This window comes from Chroicocephalus ridibundus, chromosome 6, assembly GCF_963924245.1.
Source record: "Chroicocephalus ridibundus chromosome 6, bChrRid1.1, whole genome shotgun sequence".
Taxonomy (NCBI): Eukaryota; Metazoa; Chordata; class Aves; order Charadriiformes; family Laridae; genus Chroicocephalus; species Chroicocephalus ridibundus.
In genome coordinates this window covers 36,164,743-36,184,665 of record NC_086289.1, presented here as the reverse complement: position 1 = coordinate 36,184,665, position 19,923 = coordinate 36,164,743, and the positions used below count along the sequence as shown (strand labels likewise).

General features: G+C 37.0%; 2 protein-coding genes across 4 annotated transcripts in view; one reads left to right on the top strand and one right to left on the bottom strand.

The window, feature by feature from the left end:
• The first annotated feature begins 3,209 nt into the window (after nucleotides 1–3,209).
• Nucleotides 3,210–3,834, top strand: ATOH7 (atonal bHLH transcription factor 7). The gene has a single exon (XM_063339664.1). The coding sequence runs from the start codon at nucleotides 3,210–3,212 to the stop codon at nucleotides 3,663–3,665; it is 456 nt and encodes a 151-aa protein (XP_063195734.1). The 3' UTR covers nucleotides 3,666–3,834.
• Nucleotides 3,835–9,825: 5,991 nt separating this feature from the next.
• Nucleotides 9,826–19,923, bottom strand: part of MYPN (myopalladin) — a 79,498-nt gene continuing 69,400 nt past the window's right edge. For all 3 annotated transcript variants that reach the window (XM_063339068.1, XM_063339067.1, XM_063339069.1), the window contains exons 17-20: nucleotides 19,654–19,861; nucleotides 18,788–18,953; nucleotides 16,780–16,913; nucleotides 9,826–14,491 (exon numbers count right to left, since the gene is read on the bottom strand). In XM_063339068.1, coding sequence (XP_063195138.1) covers nucleotides 14,322–14,491; nucleotides 16,780–16,913; nucleotides 18,788–18,953; nucleotides 19,654–19,861 — 678 coding nt within the window. In that variant the 3' untranslated portion in view covers nucleotides 9,826–14,321. The remainder of the gene's footprint in view (nucleotides 14,492–16,779; nucleotides 16,914–18,787; nucleotides 18,954–19,653; nucleotides 19,862–19,923) is intronic.

Here is a 19,923-nt window from a genome sequence, read left to right as displayed (position 1 = left end):
GGAGGAGGGGGTAGAATTACACAAGCAATAACTGACACAAGCTGAAATATAGGGATAATCAAACCAGGTGACGGCAACCTGAGAAAAATTCACTGATCCCCTTTCTATTATTGACTGAGCAATAAAGCAGTTTATTTTCTAGCTTGAGGTAACATATTTTCATATGCAAATGGACTAAATTAATTCATGTGGATAAGATCTTAATACTTGCCTTTGTTATTTCTCTTTCATAAAGCAGAAACTTGTAAAAAATTGTAAATGATGAAAAGCAGGCATTTTGATCTGCCAAGGAACAATTTTTAGCCTTGCCTAGAAGCTATAAAGTCCTGTTAGGGGTTTGTTATTAATCCAGATGGATTCGGGCTCTTGTCCTGTAATTTGATAGTAAATAATTTAACGTAAAGTTACAATTTGTTCAGTAAGAGAGATAAATCACAGCTTCTCTCTTGAGATTATATCAATGTATTAGTCAAAGTATGATAATGGTGGTGAATCAATTATGAGGGGGGAAATTAACAGCACTGTCGTGTACTATGTTACTATGCATTAGCAGAGTAAAATACAAAGCCATTTTCAATATATTTGAAGTCTTCATTATAGTTCATACTGGCAGGACATATTAAGTTAAAAATAGGAAAACTCCTGACAAATGAAAAAATCTGGTATTATACCATGTGATATTTTAAAGGGGCGCTTTTCATATTTCTGGTATGAAGTTAATGGCACTCAACACTAACAGTGATTCATTATCTGAATTGAGTAATAGCTATCTCATGAGAATGCACAATATTTATTAACTTACAAAACACCTTAATTTTATTGTGTTCTTTCACATTAAATATCCCTTGAGATTCATTTTAAGAGAGAAAGGATTTAACTAACAAACTTACTCGGGCATAGAAGGCTGTGGCACTAAAATATGCTCTATCAATAGCATGAAGATCAGAGGTGTATTTTTTTTTCTGCTGCACATGAGATACTTCCCGTGAAGCATCTTCAGAAAAAGAAATATCTCACAAGTTCTAATTGCTGATCCTTCTGTGAAAGACATATGGTTATGTGGTTTTTGTGAAAGGTGCTGTTGTCAACTCTCTCACACACGCGAATGATCAGAAATTGTCGTTCAGAAAATAGCATTTTAATGTGTGGTAGCAGTTCTTTATGTTTGGGAGAGTAGGTCAATGCACACAGATAGGAATGTTGAACATTTATAATGAAACATGATGCAGTTGTACGTCTTTAAAAATTGAAGATGTGGCATACATTTTGATAATGGAATAATGGATACTCCCTACCCCAACTATCATCTCTGTTCAAGACCATTAGGATTCAGAATATTAAGAGCAGAGCAACTGGGCGTAACAGCCTACGTTCAACATCTGTCATGCTGGAGTCCATTAGTGTTCAATTGCATCCTATTGTTTTTGGATTATTCAACCTCATTTCATTGTCATTGCTTCTGCTAGGGATTAATCAGCTGTTTACAACTACACCAAGTTTTGGAGTCATAATGAAAACAATTGAGCTGTAGTTCTAAATAAATATACAGTATTCAGTCTGTAATGAAAAAAGTTACTAATTTATGAATGCTGGTAACAATTTAATTAAGCTTGAAATCAATACAGATAATAAATCGTTGTGTGGGAGGGTTCTTTTTTACCTTTTCTGTATATCATAAAATGATCATATGATATTTCCTTGTAAGTTTATTTAGATAATGGCTTTAATAATACAAGTACAGTAAAACAAAGATGTTTTGATTATGGGCTGTGGGTGTATGTATGATGATCTCTATCATTACAATTGGTAGCAGAAATGATCCCTTACTGCCAGCACGCGGATTTCTTTTTTTCACATCCTCTTTTATTCTCTTTACCTATTTAGGGATATTAATAAAAAGACACTTTTTAAAAAAAACACATAAAACACACATATATGCTTTAAAATGTTGTATTAAAAAGGGCAGTTTCCACACTGTTCATATACTTACATGTTTTTGTTTATGTCTATATCACAACCTATCCAAATATTTTTACAATCAATATTAGATAAATCCATAGCTACATTTTAACTGTTTAAATATATTCTGAATTATTTTTATGACACTGGATTTGCTGTCATGGGAATACATAATCCCCACTTTTCTCAAGATACTACTGCCTCTGCAATGTTTTGTACTTTATACAATATGAAAACTGTGAGTCCTGAAGGGTTTCTAATAATTTGAGTCTCCTTATTTCGGTACCATGTAGTGCAGAACTGTAGTATTCTCGGCCATATACTATTAAACTAATTCTCTGTTTCATTAGAACAGTTATTTCTTCTACCCTTAATACTATCTAATCAGAATTTTCACGTTTTAATGTACAAACACTACAATGCACAGAGATTTTTTTTTTCTGAGTTGCAACAGATTATCCATTGAAAGGATCTTTTGCTTAACTGCCCAGAGTCTTGTGGGGCCAGCCAGACACTACTCCAGATGGCAAGTTGTTAGGGCTGGACAGAATGGCTTTGGAAGACTTCTCAACAGATGAAGGCTGTAATGTTCAGATTTTACTGTTTTGTTTTTTTTTTTCCCCCTGTAGTTCCCAGGGTGGGAAGGTACTGGGATGGAAGCAGAGTGCCGCCCGCCCACCTGCTACCACCTGTTTAGCTTTTGCAGTTTCTATAAAGCCTCATCTTGTCTGTAAGACACATTCATTGCCTGCCGGCAGGAGTCAAGAAAGGAGAGATTTCTGTTCTGAAGTTATGTCTTCAGATCGCAACAGTTCTTCATTTCAAAATACTCTCCTAAACTGAATCAGAACTTCTTTCAACTGAAATGGTCATTTGGAATTGATGTGGTTTTAATCCATTAAGATCCTTTTTGGATTAAATGGATCATTTTCTTCGGTAACATACATTTTGAGAATGGAGTTTTCTGTCTCTTTTGAGTTTGAAGAAATTAAAAGAATGAAAGCATAAGACATTAAAAACTCTTTATTCTTTCTTTGAACAATAAGAAGCAATTTTCAGACGTTTCCAGAAGAACCAGAAGACTTTATTTTATTTTTTTTTTTAGGTGCTAATAGAAATAACCCATCTCTGATATCTGGAAACAGATTCAAGAGATACACAGGCTACTCACACGAGTGCTTTCCATACCACTTTTACCTAATTTTAAAAAAAATAATCTTTGTGTGTGTGAAACTGAAGCTGCATCAAATATGAAAACCTGTAAATCCAGTCATTTGGCTTCAGGTGTAGAATCAGACATGCAGTGCAGAAGCGGACCAGGCTGTGTTGTGAAGTGCAGTTCGGAAAGGATGGAGAATGCTGCAAAGAGAAGACTGGCTGCCAACGCCAGGGAGAGAAGACGGATGCAAGGACTGAACACAGCCTTTGATCGCTTGAGAAAGGTGGTTCCACAGTGGGGTCAAGATAAGAAGCTGTCCAAGTATGAGACCCTTCAGATGGCTTTGAGTTATATCATGGCTCTCACTCGAATACTTGCTGAAGCAGAGAGATACAGTACTGAAAGAGAATGGATTAGCCTTCACTGTGAACACTTTCATCCGGAGAGCTACCACCATTACACAGGACAAAAAATGGCAACGGACGGTGATCCTTATGCACAGCGAATATTCAGCTATCACCCTGAACACTTTCAAATAGCTAATTAGAACTTTTTACGAACTAAGAATATGCAGCAGGCCAGATGTGTAATTTAATAATTAGCAAGAGTTAATCTGCTTGAATAAGGTAATAGTGGCATTATAAGCTCATTCTTGTTTGCATCTTATAATAATTTGACAAGATAAATTTGCTTTGAGAACTTTAAATCAATATGCATTTAAGAAGATTGAATTTATTTAATGTTGGTGGAAAGCGTACTTTTAATTTGAAATCTTTCCAACAGTTGCTTCCTAGTTCATCTAGTTCGTTTGATTCTTTCATTAAATAAGTTTTAGGTTTTTTTTTTACTGTGATGAATCATGACAGTATTTTCTACAGATCACGGGCCAAATTGACCCATGGTGTGACTGAATAGAATAACAGCAGAAATTAACTTTATTCCATGCTTTTATTTTTATGTCAGCTTTGAAGTTATTATTTGGTTTGTTATCACGTAAATGGCTCCCGTGGAAAAAAGTTTTATAATGTATTGGAGTTCTAGTCCTCAGAGAACTGACTTTCTTAAACTTTGTAAGTTTGATGTATGGGTTCCAGAGTTGCGTAGGTTTGCTTTAATCCAGTTTATGGTGTCTCTTGTATGCTCGAAAAAGAGCTCGTTTCAGCTCATGGAAGAAATGTTTTTATTTTCAATGGCTGTAAAAGCACATGTGATTATATACCATTAATGAGAATGCTTGCGTGAAAATAACCTAAGCTTCTAGGGTTTTGTAGACTTTAAATGTTTAGATTTTATTTTTTAATTTTATGTTACCTGAAAACAATAACAGGTTTTGTAAATCATAAATAAAATGTTTTCTATAATATGTCCTCACCAACTACCTGAAATTCCTACTCTAGGAATTACTTACTGGTGGCTTTCCCACACCAAACATTACACTACTTCCATCACAGTCCTGGCATTTAACATGCAGAAGAATCAACAAGCAAATGATGCTTGCTTCCCAGGTAGAGTGAGAAGTGTGGTTTATGTACTCTCTGAAAAACAGCCCTTAAAGATGAGAGTTTAGTAAAATGTTATAGAGCATTCTTGCAAAGCAGTTGAGTTCATTTCTGCCCTGGTGATGCCCTGAATTGCTTTTTGTTTGTTTGCTTCTCTCACTTGAGGAAGATAGAGGGACCTGGGTAGAAAAGGTAGAAGAAGAAAGGTTGGGAAGGTCAAAAAGTGAGTAGGAGCAGGACAGCTGGAGGAGCAGTTGAGCTTATAGTAGGATGTAGAGTTTGCAAAAGTTTGACTGCCGATGTTTGTTGTGATGGCAGAAGACTATGAAGCTGAAAGGTGCTTCTGCGGGTGCTGCTGTGGGGAGTTTTCAGAAACAAGCTAGTGTTAGCCATGAGGGAGAAGGAGAAAAGGAGCTGCTGTCTCAACAGCTGTTGGTGGGTTTCCAGCAGGGAAGGCTGGCGGGTTCCCTGCTGGCTGCTGCCATATCTTATATTTTAGAATTCTTTCAAATGACAAATGAATAGCTTTGGTAGGAGTTATTTTCAACAATTAAGCAGCTTTCGGTGAAAAACAAAAGCATCAGTAGGAACTAAGCCCTGTTTTGGGGAAGAGGGACTCTGCTGCAGGAGCAGTTACATACAAAGACCTGACCTTACTGTCTGTCTGCTCTCAGAACCCTTATTGACGTTTTGCCCTTGGCCACCATCCGGCAGACTAGTACATTTCCTGGGGCAGAAGCTGGACTATTCCTGGAGAGAAAGCTGCTGGGACAGACTTTCAGGCTAGGTTAAACATATATTGAAGAGGCACTGTATATCCTGAGCAACTCTCTCCATAAAACACTGGCATTCAGGAAGGTTTTTTAATATATATTTTAGCTTCTCTATAGGTGATGAATAGTCTTAATTATTAAAATGTGGGCTTTTGCTTCTTGTGAATTACATTAGAACTTTATCGGCAAACAGAAAGCAGATTCAACCTTATGGGAATATGAAGTCATGTTACTCACTGATTTCTCTGCAGAAGTTTATGTAGAGAGAATAGAATTAGTTGTTGTCCATCATATAGCCAACTTAATACTGTTTGAATATTACTCATTGTTAAGTGACAAGTTTATGTATGTGTTAACAATCAATACAATCCTTAAATGATTAAATGATGTGCCATCTTACACTAATTTATTAGCCATAAACGCTAGGCAGACATTGTCTCACCTGCACTGCTAGCACAGTGGTGGGTTTTCCATCCTGAAATGGGAATATGACGCAAATAAATCGTGCAATTATATGATGTGGAAAACTTGGCTTAATGAAAGATAGCCTTCTAAACCTTAGGTGGGAAGGGTAATACAATACAAAAGTATAAATACCAGAGTAGTGTGCGGGAACAGTACTGATGTGTTTCTGCACTACTAGCATATAATTTGATTTCATGGGACATGTACATTGCAGTTTATATGTAATTTATGTAAAAGTACTTAATATCCATTTCTCTTCCGATTTTCTTTCTTCCATGCAGCATTGTAATTTACCTTCTACTGCATATGATGACAGATATAATTATAAAAATAATATATTAGTATGCAGTGAATGATTAAATGATAGTAAGCTCACATAAAGAAGAATAAACCAACACAAAACATAAAATATCTGTGGTCGTGTTACCAAAAATTATTAAGAATTGAAACCAAAGTCTTAAAAAGCACTTTAGTGCAGTAGATAGCTTGTGAACACTTTGTAAATCAGGTCATGGCATCAATCTGTTGCTGAACAATATGATAAGATTCTAATCCCCATTCTCTTAGCTTTCATTGTGCTAGTGGGAAGTGAATGTTTTATTGATCTCTTTATCTATTGATTATAATTAGAAATATTACTAGTGGAAACATTGGGATTTTATATGTTGCTGTAGTATTTTTATTTCTTGAGAGGGTGCAGTGTTGAGCTGGAAGTTGAGATATACAATTTACTATAGCACAGAAGGCAGCAGAGTAATTTCTTTGTAGTGATTAGAGAGCTGTCTGACTATTGATGATCTGTCAAAGCGTTTTAGGGAGTGGATTGGGGTGGGGGGGAAGTTTAATAATGAAAAATTCTTTCTGAAGGCAGTCTGAAATGTAGGTATTATCCATGCTAGTTAGGACTTCTCAAACTCAACAACTATTCAGGAAGTCATTGGCTTCTTTTCATAGCTTTCCTTTACAAATGCTTCAGTGACACATCGTGAAATGTGCACTTGACCATTTAACTTGGGCTTGATTATTGCTCCCAAATATTTGTTCCCCACTGGCTGCTTGATGCTTTTCAGATAATGGCTGTCACCCTTCTTCTGTACTGGACATTACTGGTATGGGCATTTGAAGCCCCTTCCCCTTAAATAGTTATTGCTTCCAATGCGCCTCCAATGAAGCAAAAGCCTAGATGCTCAGAGCTTGGGGTTTTCTTAGTGACTGAGTTTTGTCTGCTCATAAATTTTTGTCCCACTGAACAGCAGTGCAAACCTGAAATACTTCTATTTTTAGTATCAGTACATTGTAGTTCTATAACCACATTATTGTGAAAACATCAGGGATGAGAAATGCTTGCTTCATTAAATATTTGTTGCATGTTATACACATACATGTTTCACTAATGAAATTCAGTGTGAAATTCTAATGAGCTATTTGTGGGAAATTATCTTTTATTCTTCTAAAAGGTTCAGACTGCAGGGTTTTCTCTTTGGGGTAGCTATAGATACTCTGCTTCTATGATTCTTTGAATCATGCCACCCTGTTTTGACAAGGTAACCAGAATTGTTTTTGAACTCTGAACTGGAGTGACATTTTTAACTCCAGTGACTTTTCAGTGGCTGAAAGCAGAACTAGAGTAGCACATCCCCAAAATGTATGTTAGTAATGAAGTCAGTGGTTTGTTCCTGTCTAAGTATTGAGGTCATCAATGGATATGTATTAGCATGTCTTGCAACTTTAATTCATTCCAATTTTTTAGGCTTCTATTTTCCATTTCACCATTTATAAGGTATTTAGGGCACGGTCCATCTTGTACTATACACACATACAGGGCAAAGCTCAGTTCTCGACTGGCATTCCTAAATGGTGCTGCAGTGCAAATTCTTAAAATTAAAAATGTTGCTAACCTTAGTTATAGTCTTGTAAAGTCAATGACATCACAACTTCTTTATGTGGGGAAGCATCATGCTATTTTTTAATAATTAGCTGTTTCCTACATCTTGTTAAGTAGAACTTCCCTGGTGGAATCTTTGTGGAAGTCCCTACTGTGATGTGATTCCCTAGGTACAAATTTTTAAAAATATGATTTCCGGTCAAGTTTGTGATTTTCCAAAATAAGCTTTTGCCTTAAGATGAGTACCCTTACACTTATGTTTCCAGCTATTTAGGCTAAGCAATAAGGATGCAGTTCTCTGTAATTTAGGAGTGAAATTTACCTAGATTTTTAAAATTCAATAAGAATTTACAGAACAGCTTTTTTTTTTGCTGTAAATATGTTCAGCTGTTCTATCTCTACAAAATATCCAGGGAAAAAAACAAATGCATTGGGAATAAAGACATGTTTATTCACTGAAGAAGCAGTCCAGTGTTTCCTCTACACAGATATCTTATAGCAAACATTGATTTCACCTGGTACTTGGGCACTTTTTAAAAAATGCTTTATGTTTTTAACTTTAATTACATTTCAAGAAAATGTGGCTTTAAAAAATCCAAAGCAACCCCAGGTATAATATTTGAATATATTTTCTACCAAAGAGTACATTTTAATATTATCTACTAATTTATTTTTTCTAATTTGTAATTCAGTTTTCGTTTGTAGAGAAATTAGCACGCAAAATATATCTTATACAGAGTTTGCCTTAAATGTCTGCATATGTAACTCCAAGGAATAAGAAGTTCATTTTTGAATGGCTTTCTGCAGCCTGGGTTGCATAGTTGTAGGTTTTTTCAAAATTTCAGAATGTCTTCAGTATTTTTCCATTTCTTTACAAAACTGTGTTGCCTGCAACTGATGGTATGATCCTAAAGGATTGTCAATTTCTGAACAGAATTTCCCACTGATATAAATGGAGAATTCCACTTAAATTAAATGGCCCATGGTTTCTTTGTATTTTGCAATAAACGGTTCTTTATATCTATAGTGGACTAGAAGTATAAAGGCATTAATAAAAGCAGCTTGTGTTGCTCAGAGGAAATCGTAAAATGTGTAGGAGCTGCTTTAGCTCATGGAGCTGTAGCTGAGATAAAATGGTCTTAAGAATATTGTCTCTGACCTAGCAGGCACAGAGGTACATAGAAATCGAGCCAGATAGGGATGGAGAAACGTGGTTACATGGGAAAGCAAAATCAGCACCAGCAAATGTAATGGGGTGCATCCTTTTTTTCCCCTGCTCTCTTCTGTATCCGAGGTATAAGATCCAGCTTCCTTTGAGTGTTGGGTTGTACTCATGGACCCTTATGCAAAGAATGTGCTAAATCGTTCAAGTTGAAGACCTGTATAGCGAGGAGTAAAATTCAGTATTGTTTGTGTGTTTGATTCACCCTCATTCAATTTTCCCTTGTTCAAGTGCTGGATACACAGCTAAGGGTTGAAAAAATAAGTCCTCTGTAACAGGTCTTCAGTACCTTACTGCATAGAGGAAGGTCTAGGAGCGTTGGTCTAGACCCAGCAGAAAGGTATTTCAAGGAGAGTGTGTGGGCTGGGCGACTGATGTAGTAGACAGATTCTGCATGATCTCTGAGACACAATGGAGTTCAGCTATGACAGTCTGTAGGCAGAAGCATGCTCAGGCATAGGCTCTGGAGACTCATTCTCCAAGGTGCTGAGAATTTGGGAAACCTATTGACCTTTAAAACATGCAAATTGCCCTAAAGACCCCTCGGCTTTTGTTCTGGTACCCCTGAGGAAAGTTGATCTTTCAAACTTTGATGAAGGGGCTGAGATTATAAAAAAAAAGCATAATTTAAAACCAAAGCAAATTGATATTAAGAATTGTTTAAAAAAGCAACAACTGTATTTCACAACTACCTGCTGGAAGCATGGCTTGTATGTTATAACTTGACAGTATATTATTGTTTTCTTCGAAGTGACGTAAGGTCTGGTTCCGTTAATCATCTGTCACAGCAAAGTTCTGAGGAAACCTCTGGTCTTGTTGCATGCTTTCACAATTATTTGAACATGAAGAACACACTCTTGTATGCAACTCTGAAGCATTTATTTAAGTTTAGGTGAGACGAAGAGAAATACATTACTGAACAGGCAGATATTTGTTTTTTCCTTTCATGTGCACTTAAAATATACTTTCAAACTGACATTAACATTTTTCTTCCCAGTGAGAATGACTTCGGATCAAAAAATAAAAAATATCAACTTTAATCAAGAAAAAATTATAAAATAGAATTTTAAGGCTCAAAGTGAACATCTTTGTCTTGGAAATAGTAAGGCAATTAACAAGGAATCACTTCTACGATATTTAACAGTTAAAATATTTCATTAGGTCTTGCTAATCATTTTTTATGAAGACATTTTCCAGAAACTAGGGCTTTTAAACCTGGTAGCATTAAGGACACAATTCTTAAAGGAATTCTTATTCCAGATTTGTTGCTTTGATACTCTAAACAGTTGGAATTGGCAATTGTTTACATTTAAGATAAAGACCACAGACTTGGCTTTTCGTATTTGAAGTGCGTGCTCTCATCTTTTCTTCATTCAGAAGGTATGCTCCACCTTCCATATGGAACCAAAGGAACTCAATCCAGCTGTTTTAAGGCAAGTCCAACGATATCAATGCAAACTGCTGTGTGATGCTGCTGAGGACTGGGTTTGCACCAAGCTGGACCAAAATTTTAAAGCAAAGATAATACTTTTGCTTTCTAGAATTGCAATACAAAAGTTGTCATCTCTGCTCTTTGAACTATACGGTGCCTCTGTTTGGTTGTATACAAAGCCAGCACTAGAAGGAAACAGGAAACTAAATAAACCTACAAGATTCTGAATCAGAAAACATTGAGAGGTTACAAAACGGAGCATTTCTGTATCTCACTGATGCAATGTTATGCTCCACATTGCGGTGATTTAATGGACTTTTGGAAGATAATAGCTAACAATGACTTCAGCGGAAGTTCTAACATTGAGTTTTGTTGTTGCAGTAGCCTGCCCTGAATAAGAGAATGAAATACCATGTTAGTGTGAAGTCAAATTGCTTATTCAATTAAACAAAAACAATGAGCAGCCAAGCTGTTCAGGAAGGGAGCACAGTTGCATAGTCTCCAGTGCATCTTGACACAGTGTGATTAGATAGTGCCATCCTTCACAGGACATGAACTCAAACAGCACCTCATGTTTTCTGACAACTCAGTGTTGTCTCTGCTGCTTACACAAGCTTTTTTCCCTTGGCTTTTCCATCAGTTAACAATACAGACATAATCTTTGTGGTTTTTTTCTGGCAAGTCTTCTTTGTGATGAGCACATCAATGCTACTAATTAACAGCATTTGCATCCATTCACATGAGCTTCCTTTGCATACTTGTTTTATGGTCTCAGTATATGCAGAGGAGAAATTTCCTGTAGCAGCTAACAAGCAAAATTTAATGACTATAGACCATTTCGGATCAGATTATGATTTTATTTGTATTAGATGCACTGGAAGTAACTGAAATTCCTGACTTCTCCATTATGGAGGGAGATGTGATGGGTAAAGTTTTGATCCTTTTTTTAGTAAATACTGTCAAGAAGAGAATGTTCAGCTGACAGATTTTGGTGATGCATTCTCTGTAGCCTACGTCTCAGTGGGACTTCTGGGACCTCTTCTTGAATGACTAAGTATTAATCCTTGTTACACAGATATTCAGGAAAAGTCTTTCAGCAATAGCTTATTGTCTTCCCACTTCCAAAGAACTGAATTTACATTTTAAAAAAACATTGTACCACTTAACCCTCAGCTTGTCAGTTCAGGTTATAATGATGTAAGTTTGGAGACATTCCACTGAAATCACTGAGAAATGGTTGAAGAGATGTGGTTTACATGTTTGCTCTGTGCGCTTTGTCTTTTCATTTGTACTGAGTTTGTGTGTGTTGTCTGATGTTGTAAAATGTGAGAACCACTACTACTGGCAGTAATATTAACAAGTACCATTCCAGCACTGGTTACCGAATATTTGCTAGTAAGCACTACTATTCCTTTCTTCTAAATTACGTAAAGAACTCTGATTAAAGCGATCACTCTTGTAGCTAGAATTGCCTAATAGGATGCATCCCAGACAAAAAGGAGAAGTTTGTGCTTGCTTGAATTCTTAGTTTCTACTCAGTCAATAGGTAACTTAATCCACATAGAGCATTCAGGCAGGCAGTGGAAAGTAAAATAATGTAGGAAGCACAGCGATTTAGGCCTGAAGGAACCTCAGGAGGTCAACTGGTCCAACCCGTCACTCAAAGCCCAGCAAGGGGCCCACAGACAATCGCTTCACTAAGCCTGTGCTAGTATAAAGCCTGGTGACTGATATATAATTTGGAATACTTTGGATCAAAATCTGCTCTTCAGTTCTGGCATGAAATAATGGGAAGACCAGGGCTGTAGATGGGAGTAGAATTAAGTCTTTCATGTCTTAATTTCATCTCTTCCCACTTCCCAACAGCACTGGATTAAATAAGCAAAATCCAATAACTTTCCTTGGATTATTTTCCCAAGAGTAGTTACTAACATGGGAAACTTTAAATTTTGGGTTGCCCAACTCTGACTCAGTCTAGGTTTAGTTTTGGAATCCCTAAGCCATCCCGAAAACAAGTGAAGATAAGAGGAGCAGTAGGTTCTCTATCCTGGAAGATCAGACCCACAATGTGTCTTAAGTTGGGCACCCCATAACTGTATTTAACTTGAATCAATGCATCACTTTTAATAGCTATTAGTTTTATTTTGTTTGCCAGGGAGGAGGCGCAACGTGGGCAACAACTGGTATTTTGCTTTCCAACTGAAATACCTGCACCTTGTCTTGTCTCTCAGGATAAGAATGTGTTTTAGCTTCCTGGTCTGTTCAGTCTGGGGTGAATTTCTAACAAAAGCATGAAAGTTATAATGATGCTTTTGGTTTATGGTCTTCACTCTGGTGGGAAGTGGAACAATACAAGAAAATCACTTTCTCTAAACCCTTAGGAAACCAACAGTGAGAGACAACATAGGCAATACTTGTGGGAAACCCAGTGAAAGGCTATTGCTTTCTCAGTCTCTGGCTATATGCAGTATCCTTTTGCTCATATGATAACTCCTCATTGTTTTCTTTGCATGTGTAATTTTTTTAAGTTATATTTTTAGATTTGAAAAAATCCAAATAAGGTCTAACATGAAAGTATCCGTTTATTTTTCTTTTCATCTCTGTGACTTTGTTCAGGACTTTGTTGCATTCACCAGCCATGTCGAAAGCAGTAAGAACTGCTTGAAAACAATGTCCAAAGAAGAAGGATAGTAGTAATTTAAAGATGCAGGAAATCATCTTAGATATTCACAGATTATAAGTGCTGGGAGGTATTAATACAACGGTGTAGATGCTAAATAGATTTAAATCAATCATTTAGTGTTGTCACTTAACACCTTCTGTTGCACTTTCATTAAATTGCCTTATTTATTACTATTAGTTATTACAGTAGGTTTTTTGCAGATAACTGTTGCTTAACTTGATAACTTTTATATTTTAACAGAACTTTCTCTGTCTTTATAGTAGACATCACATTTGTGATTATTTCCAAAATGATGGGGAAAATTTAAGTTCCACCAGATTATAGTTCCTTTCCAGGTAGTTAAAAACGAGCTAGATGGTAGATGCACTTCTCTTTTAGTCAAGTTAAAAATTAGGAAGAAGAGACCGGTATTTTAAAACTGTGAAGTTACAAGCTTGTTATCATCTGTGCTTAAAGGCAGAGAATTTCTGTCATTGTAAAGAAAAAAGTATGAAGCGCGTCTGGAAAATAGTTTCAGCTATGGGCTCTAGAGAACGTGCTTCAGACGACAGGAATTTTGGTTTCCTATGTTAACGTCCTGTACACGTACCCTATACCTTACTTTATGAATCCTTACACCATGAGTACACAGTTCATGGAGTACACACACACACACAAATATAAATATATAGGGTATACAGCTGTACCTACATGAAACGCTATATTTGTCTAGTCTTGAGTTCAAAAATTCTAAGATTATCTGGCATAATAATATATAAAAATGAGTTACATCTTTTCTCTTTAACTTGTGCTTTGTTTTCTGGCATGTTTTTTATAATTACATTCAAAGTCTTGTTGTTTACCCTCATTCAGGATTGTTGTTAGTGTAATGTCAATGTTTTCACTGGCAGTATTCCAGCTAAACATCATCAATCCTTAAGGTGGCTTGCTACAGTACAGTAGCTTTAATTCAAGCAGTAAAAGTGGTATTGGCTTTTAAGTGGTGAAAACTATGTTGACTATGTAATTCTTAGCAAACTACACAGTACTGCATTTATTGCACAACACTCCATACCACAATTATTCTGCAGTAAAATAATATGCAAAAGTCTTGTGTGATAAGTTACTTGCAACATTTGCAGCAGCAGTACACTTAATTACAAACAAGTTCCTTGTAAACCTTGAGCATCTTGACTTGTACCTCTTTTTTTTTCACAGTTCTAGTATCTCTGCAGGTGTAACTGGAACAATTGTTTGTTTGTTTTTCAAAGTTCTTCGCTCTCCACCACCTTTTGGCTTGGGGATGAAAACAGCATGGGGCTTTCAGTAGTTGGGAAGGTGGGAAAAATGTCGAGTCCTTGACTGGTAAGGTTTGCGTACCGGTTGCCACCAGGTCGAAGCTTTATTGGTTGTGGAATTTGACGGTGCCACTGAGCTGAAGCAACAGAAATAGAATAGGCTGTATAAACCTCTCAGTAAGTTAGCAATGAAACAACAGAAATCAATGCACACAACTAAAAAGTTGCGTCCAACATCCTTGAAGAGACCACAGCATTGTTGTTCCCTGTTTTAGGGTCTATTTCTTCAAATATTATCATTTATGTAGTTTATAGGTTGAGTATTTTTGTTGAAGTCTACAGATGGAATGCCAGTACAATGGCAATGTTTACATGGATTTCACTAATTCCAAAATGTAATCATTTGATCTTTGGACCCTTCTCCAAAGCTCTTGCAATCAAAACTGAAAACATACCGTAGCTCAGGGGAACTTTTCTTCGTGGTATTTTTTTCGGTGGTATTTAATTTCAAAGTTATAAAATAATCACTTTCAAAAAAGTGATTACAATTTTTATTTCCCTTTACTACTTGTAGCTAGTAACATGTTTCCTAGATTTCTTTAAAGATACTGAAAGAAATGTAATCCAAAGACACATATTCAGTAATTTAAAAATAACATTCAACATGTTTCCATATGAACAAATACCATTATAAGTTTGTAAGAATATTTAGCTACTGTGTAATACTTAACAGTTACCATTCTTAAAGCACTTCAGAAAGGGGAAATTGATACTATCTTTGCCGGTATTTATCCATACAAAATCTCCAGCTCTGCACCCAAAGTGGACAAACATATCTGTCAGCAATTAAAATGAAAGGGTAGAAGTTCAGGCTGCGATACTCTGAGAACAGCTTAGTGCAGGAGACCTACAATCTACATTAAGCATTGATAGGAAATGTTCATTATCTTTCCATGCTGAATTTTGACCCTGTCTATCTGGAAATATTTGAAAAAGAGTCTCCTTTTTTCTTGCAGCCCTCGGTTTGTTTCTATTTGAACAATACACTCATTATTTACTGTATTTTTTTCTTTTCACAGGGGATTGCAAATATCAGACCACACTTTCAATCCCCCGGCCCCATCCATTCAAAATAGCACTAAGAAAAATTATTTCTGTCACTCCCTTTGGTATATGAGATTTGCAGAGTTTTTAGAAAATATGGTTGGAATCAGGAAGCATTTCTTACTTTCCATCTTTTTCCTGCTTGTACCTTGAATCTTCCATATGAAAATGTAATTTATGTCTTGCAACATTTAAATAGCTAAGGGATTTTTTCATTTTATGTGACCTTTTTTGAATCACTGTTACCAGCCCTCTCTTGAACATTATGATACCATTGTCTATATCACCACAAGGTGGCAGAACACTGACAGAGATGCACTGTTGACTTGTGCTTATTCCTGATTATTAAGTGGTTTTTTTGAAAAATGAGAAATGCAAGGTTGAAAACGTGGGGTTTTTTTCCTTTGAGGGTATGTTTATAATCCAATAATTTGTGGGATGCGTTTTCTGTTTTGTTATGCTGCTTAAGTGATCAAAGTATGAGTACTTGCTCTAGATAAATTGTCTTAACTTACATCTTGCATAGTTACAGAGTAATTAAATTATGTGCTGTGGTTCTTGAACTGGGCTGGGGCCTTCCGAGTTCCAGACGAACATATTAGATGCAAACTAGCCTCCATTAGTTGGGCATTGTTTGCATCATACGTGCTCTATAGAAGAAAGGGTCTACTTTCTTGTGTGCAGTTTATTGTTCCATCTCAGGTCAGGGCTGCAGCACAGATGTGTGTGTCAGAGGGAACAGAGTTAAGGTTCAGCTTGAATTTAGTTCAGTTTATTATATGTGTCTAGGGAACTTGGAAAGTTGAAAAAAGGTTGGAAAGTTGGAGTAGAGAGTCATAGAATCATATAATAGTTTGGGTTGGAAGGGACCTTTAAAGGCCATCTAGTCCAAGCCCCCTGCAATGAGCAGGGACACCTTCCACTAGATCAAGTTGCTCAGAGCCCTGTACAACCTGACCTTGAATGTCTCCAGGCATGGGGCATCTACCACCTCTCTGGGCAACTTGTGCCAGTGTTTCATCACCCTCATTGTAAAAAACTTCTTCATTATATCTAGTCTGAATCTTCGCTCTTTTAGTTTCAAACCATTACCCCTTGTCCTATTCCAACAGGCCGTACTGTAAAGTTTGTCCCCATCTTTCCTATAGGCCCCTTTTAAGTACTGGAAGGACACTGTAAGGTCTCCCTGGAGCCTTCTCTTCTCCAGGCTGAACAACCCCAACTCTCTCAGCCTGTCCTCATGGACAATGAACTAGGTGAGGGATGGGACCAGTCAAAGAAAATAAATTCAAATTTGTTTTATTTACTAGCCAATACTTACCATATATGTCAAGCCTAGCCGTACAAGAGACAATACCAGCTTCATTTTTTGCAGATAAGGTATACCAGCCAGCATCTGCTTTCTTGGCAGGTTGAATGAGGAGGCAGACATACCCTGTTGTATCTTGGTGCATGCTGGGAAAACAAGTGTTTTGGAATTGGTATTTGTCAAGAACTTATCAACTTCGAGATTTTATAATATGTATATTAAATATGAATTAGATAAATTGTAACTTCTATTCTCAGAGGTAGCAGCCCAAGACATTTATAGTCAATAGATTTGCTTTCAGTATGGTGTCGACCAATGATCAGAGATCAAAAAACAAATCTGTTCTTGCTTCTCTCAGCTGTGCAAAGCCATGGTGTGGCAGTGTGAGCTGAATTGTTGCTCTGTATGTGTTAATATTGGAATTGTTTATTGAATTCCAATGAACTAAACCCATGCAAACCTGCTGCATGGTCATACTGTATTTTTTCCTAGTTCAGAAGCTGAAAGAATAACATAGCAAAATACCAAGAACATTTGTACGAAATTGTGATACTGTTTCACAACAGTAACTAGAGCCAGTCAGAAACTTTCTTATGGCACCTTTCCATGAGAAAATGCCTTAAAGATTTGCTTGGCCAACAGACTAAAAGAAACGTTCTTCATTATTCCCTCCTCTTCCCTCCAGTGGTCCAAGGCCTTCTGTCTGCAACTTCCAGGAAAAGCTATTCAATAGTATATCAGAGAACTGAGGCTCCTCTGCTCTCTAGGCAGTGGCTGGTCCTTTTTATCAACCCAAGTGTTTCCCTCATTATAAAGGAAGAGGTGGGAGACGAGCACACCAGAATACTTGGAGTTGCAGGAAGTTCTGAAATTTGAGATTTTGTTTCCTTATGAACTGGAATGAAACATCAAACCACAGAATTTCAGGTCAAGAGGACGTTTTGTGCTTCCAACAGCTCTAATAAAAAAGGGAACATCCACCCTTTGTTCCCTGCACTGTGGAATTTGCTTTATGCTGGGGGTGCAGTAGTGTAGGCTCATGCATGTCCATAACATGATACAAAAAAGGTCTGTTGGCTTCAGACAGGAAGATAATAGTGAGGCAATGTGGGGACAAACAAGGACAATGCTGCCCATCGCTCACATGGATCGGTGCAGAACCGCTCCAAGCCTTGGGGGCAGGCAGTCTGGTTCTGAGTGGCTGAAATAGCAGAGGTGTTACAAGCCTGACATTAGCTCCTGGCGTTCTGAGGTGTGGGAGGTTTCCCTTAGTGCTGCTGCGGAGCCAGTTTTCTCTACAGATAGCCTGCAGGGTATGCATGTGAAAATGTTGGAGCCAAGAGAAATAAAATATTAAAAATCAGATTTATGCTGAAGTAGAAATGTTTAAAAAATGAATGAAAGGAATTAATTTCTCATTAATTACAACCAGGCACATTATTTCGTCAGCTTTTCTTTTGCAAAACCTAAAAAGTAGTGATGCATTTGAATGCAAGAGCTGAACCCAAACATTGTTGTATTTTGTAAGCATGGATCAAAGTCTTTGCCTATGTTTGTGACCAAACTTTGTTATCATCCTCTATATCTGATGTGCTAAACTCTCTATTATCCCCTGCTCTTGGGCATTCGAAACCATGTTCTATATGTTCTGAGTTTGAATTCATCCATAGTTAGAACTAAACTGAGAAAAAATAATTTAGAAGGAGAATAAGGTGCTAAAATGCATTAAAAATACCATATTGTAGTATCTTTGATAAGAAGATGCATATGCTGCATCAGGCCTATCGCCCAGAAGGTCTGTCACCTCTCTGAAGCAGGGGCATATTATGCTCCACACCCTTATTCTGAACCAAGGAAATAGCTATTGTTCACCTCACAGCGAAGCAGGCATTTTAAAACTTCATGTGGGTGAAAGAAGTTGTTTTAAAAAGAGCACTGCCTGTACTTATCGCACAGGTTTTCATGGAAACAATTGGTCCAGCCACCAGAATCTCCAAGCATGGGTACGATGGTACAGTACCTCATCCTCTCTCTGTTTGACGGGATGGTCTCGTTATCTTTCTTCCAGTAAAATATGGGGGGTGGCATTCCCACAACTCTGCACTCTAATCTGACGGGGTACCCTTCAGGAACACCGCAGTTCTGAAGCTTCTCCAAAAACATGGGGGCTTTTTTTACTTCCTTTGCTGGAAAAAGAAAAAGAATTCTTGAACAACAGGGTTTTTCTTTGTTTTGTTTTGAACAATATGGAAGAACAAGATCAGAAATTATTCTTGTGATATCAAAACAGGTTGTGAATTTTTAATGGGGTATTAGAAGGAAAGTGAAATACTATGACATGGCCTCTGTAAGGGAGCATAAAGAAAATAATAGACTGACCTGGTATTCGTCAAAGAATGTATGCATATCTAATGGGTCTAAACATACTGCCTTTGCAGGAAATTAATGCCAGATCTATGGATTTCAGTAGCTCATATCTTGTAAGGCTTTAATGAAGAACAGTATTCGGATTTGTATTTTTTCTATTTAAAAACATTTTTAAGCCAATAAAATTGTGACTGACATCTAGGAGACCTCAACATATATTATGAATTCAAACACTAACCATTTTCCGGGAGAAAATGAAGAATGTCACTTTGCCGAGACAAGAGAGGTAAAGTGATGATGAGAGAGAATTCTTACAGCCCTCTTTTAATAACAGGAGTGCACCTATCGACTGAGCACCAGGTCCATTTTCCTCCAACAGATGAGTTTTCTAGCTGTTGAACTCTCCTGCTATCAGTGGATTAACTATTTATTTATACTTATCTGTAGGGAAACTAAGGCACTTTTGAAGAAGCATACAAATAACTACAACAACGTGACTAGTTTTTCAATGATTCTTACCTACAACAGTGAGCTCCAGACTAAATGAATTTTGTCCTGTTTTATTAGTGGCAAGGCAAGTGTAAGTTCCAGCATCATTTTGTGAGAGAGGATCAATAAGCAGAGAGTGAACTCCGGTCTCTCTGACCAGCATCTTGTGGGTGCCATCTGGTAGCACAGGTTTGCCGTTCAGAAGCCACGTCAGATCTGGAGTTGGTAACCCACTCACCTAACAGACAGTGAAACAGCTAGAGACAAGTGTCAACCTGACAAATAGTTTTTAGTAAATTC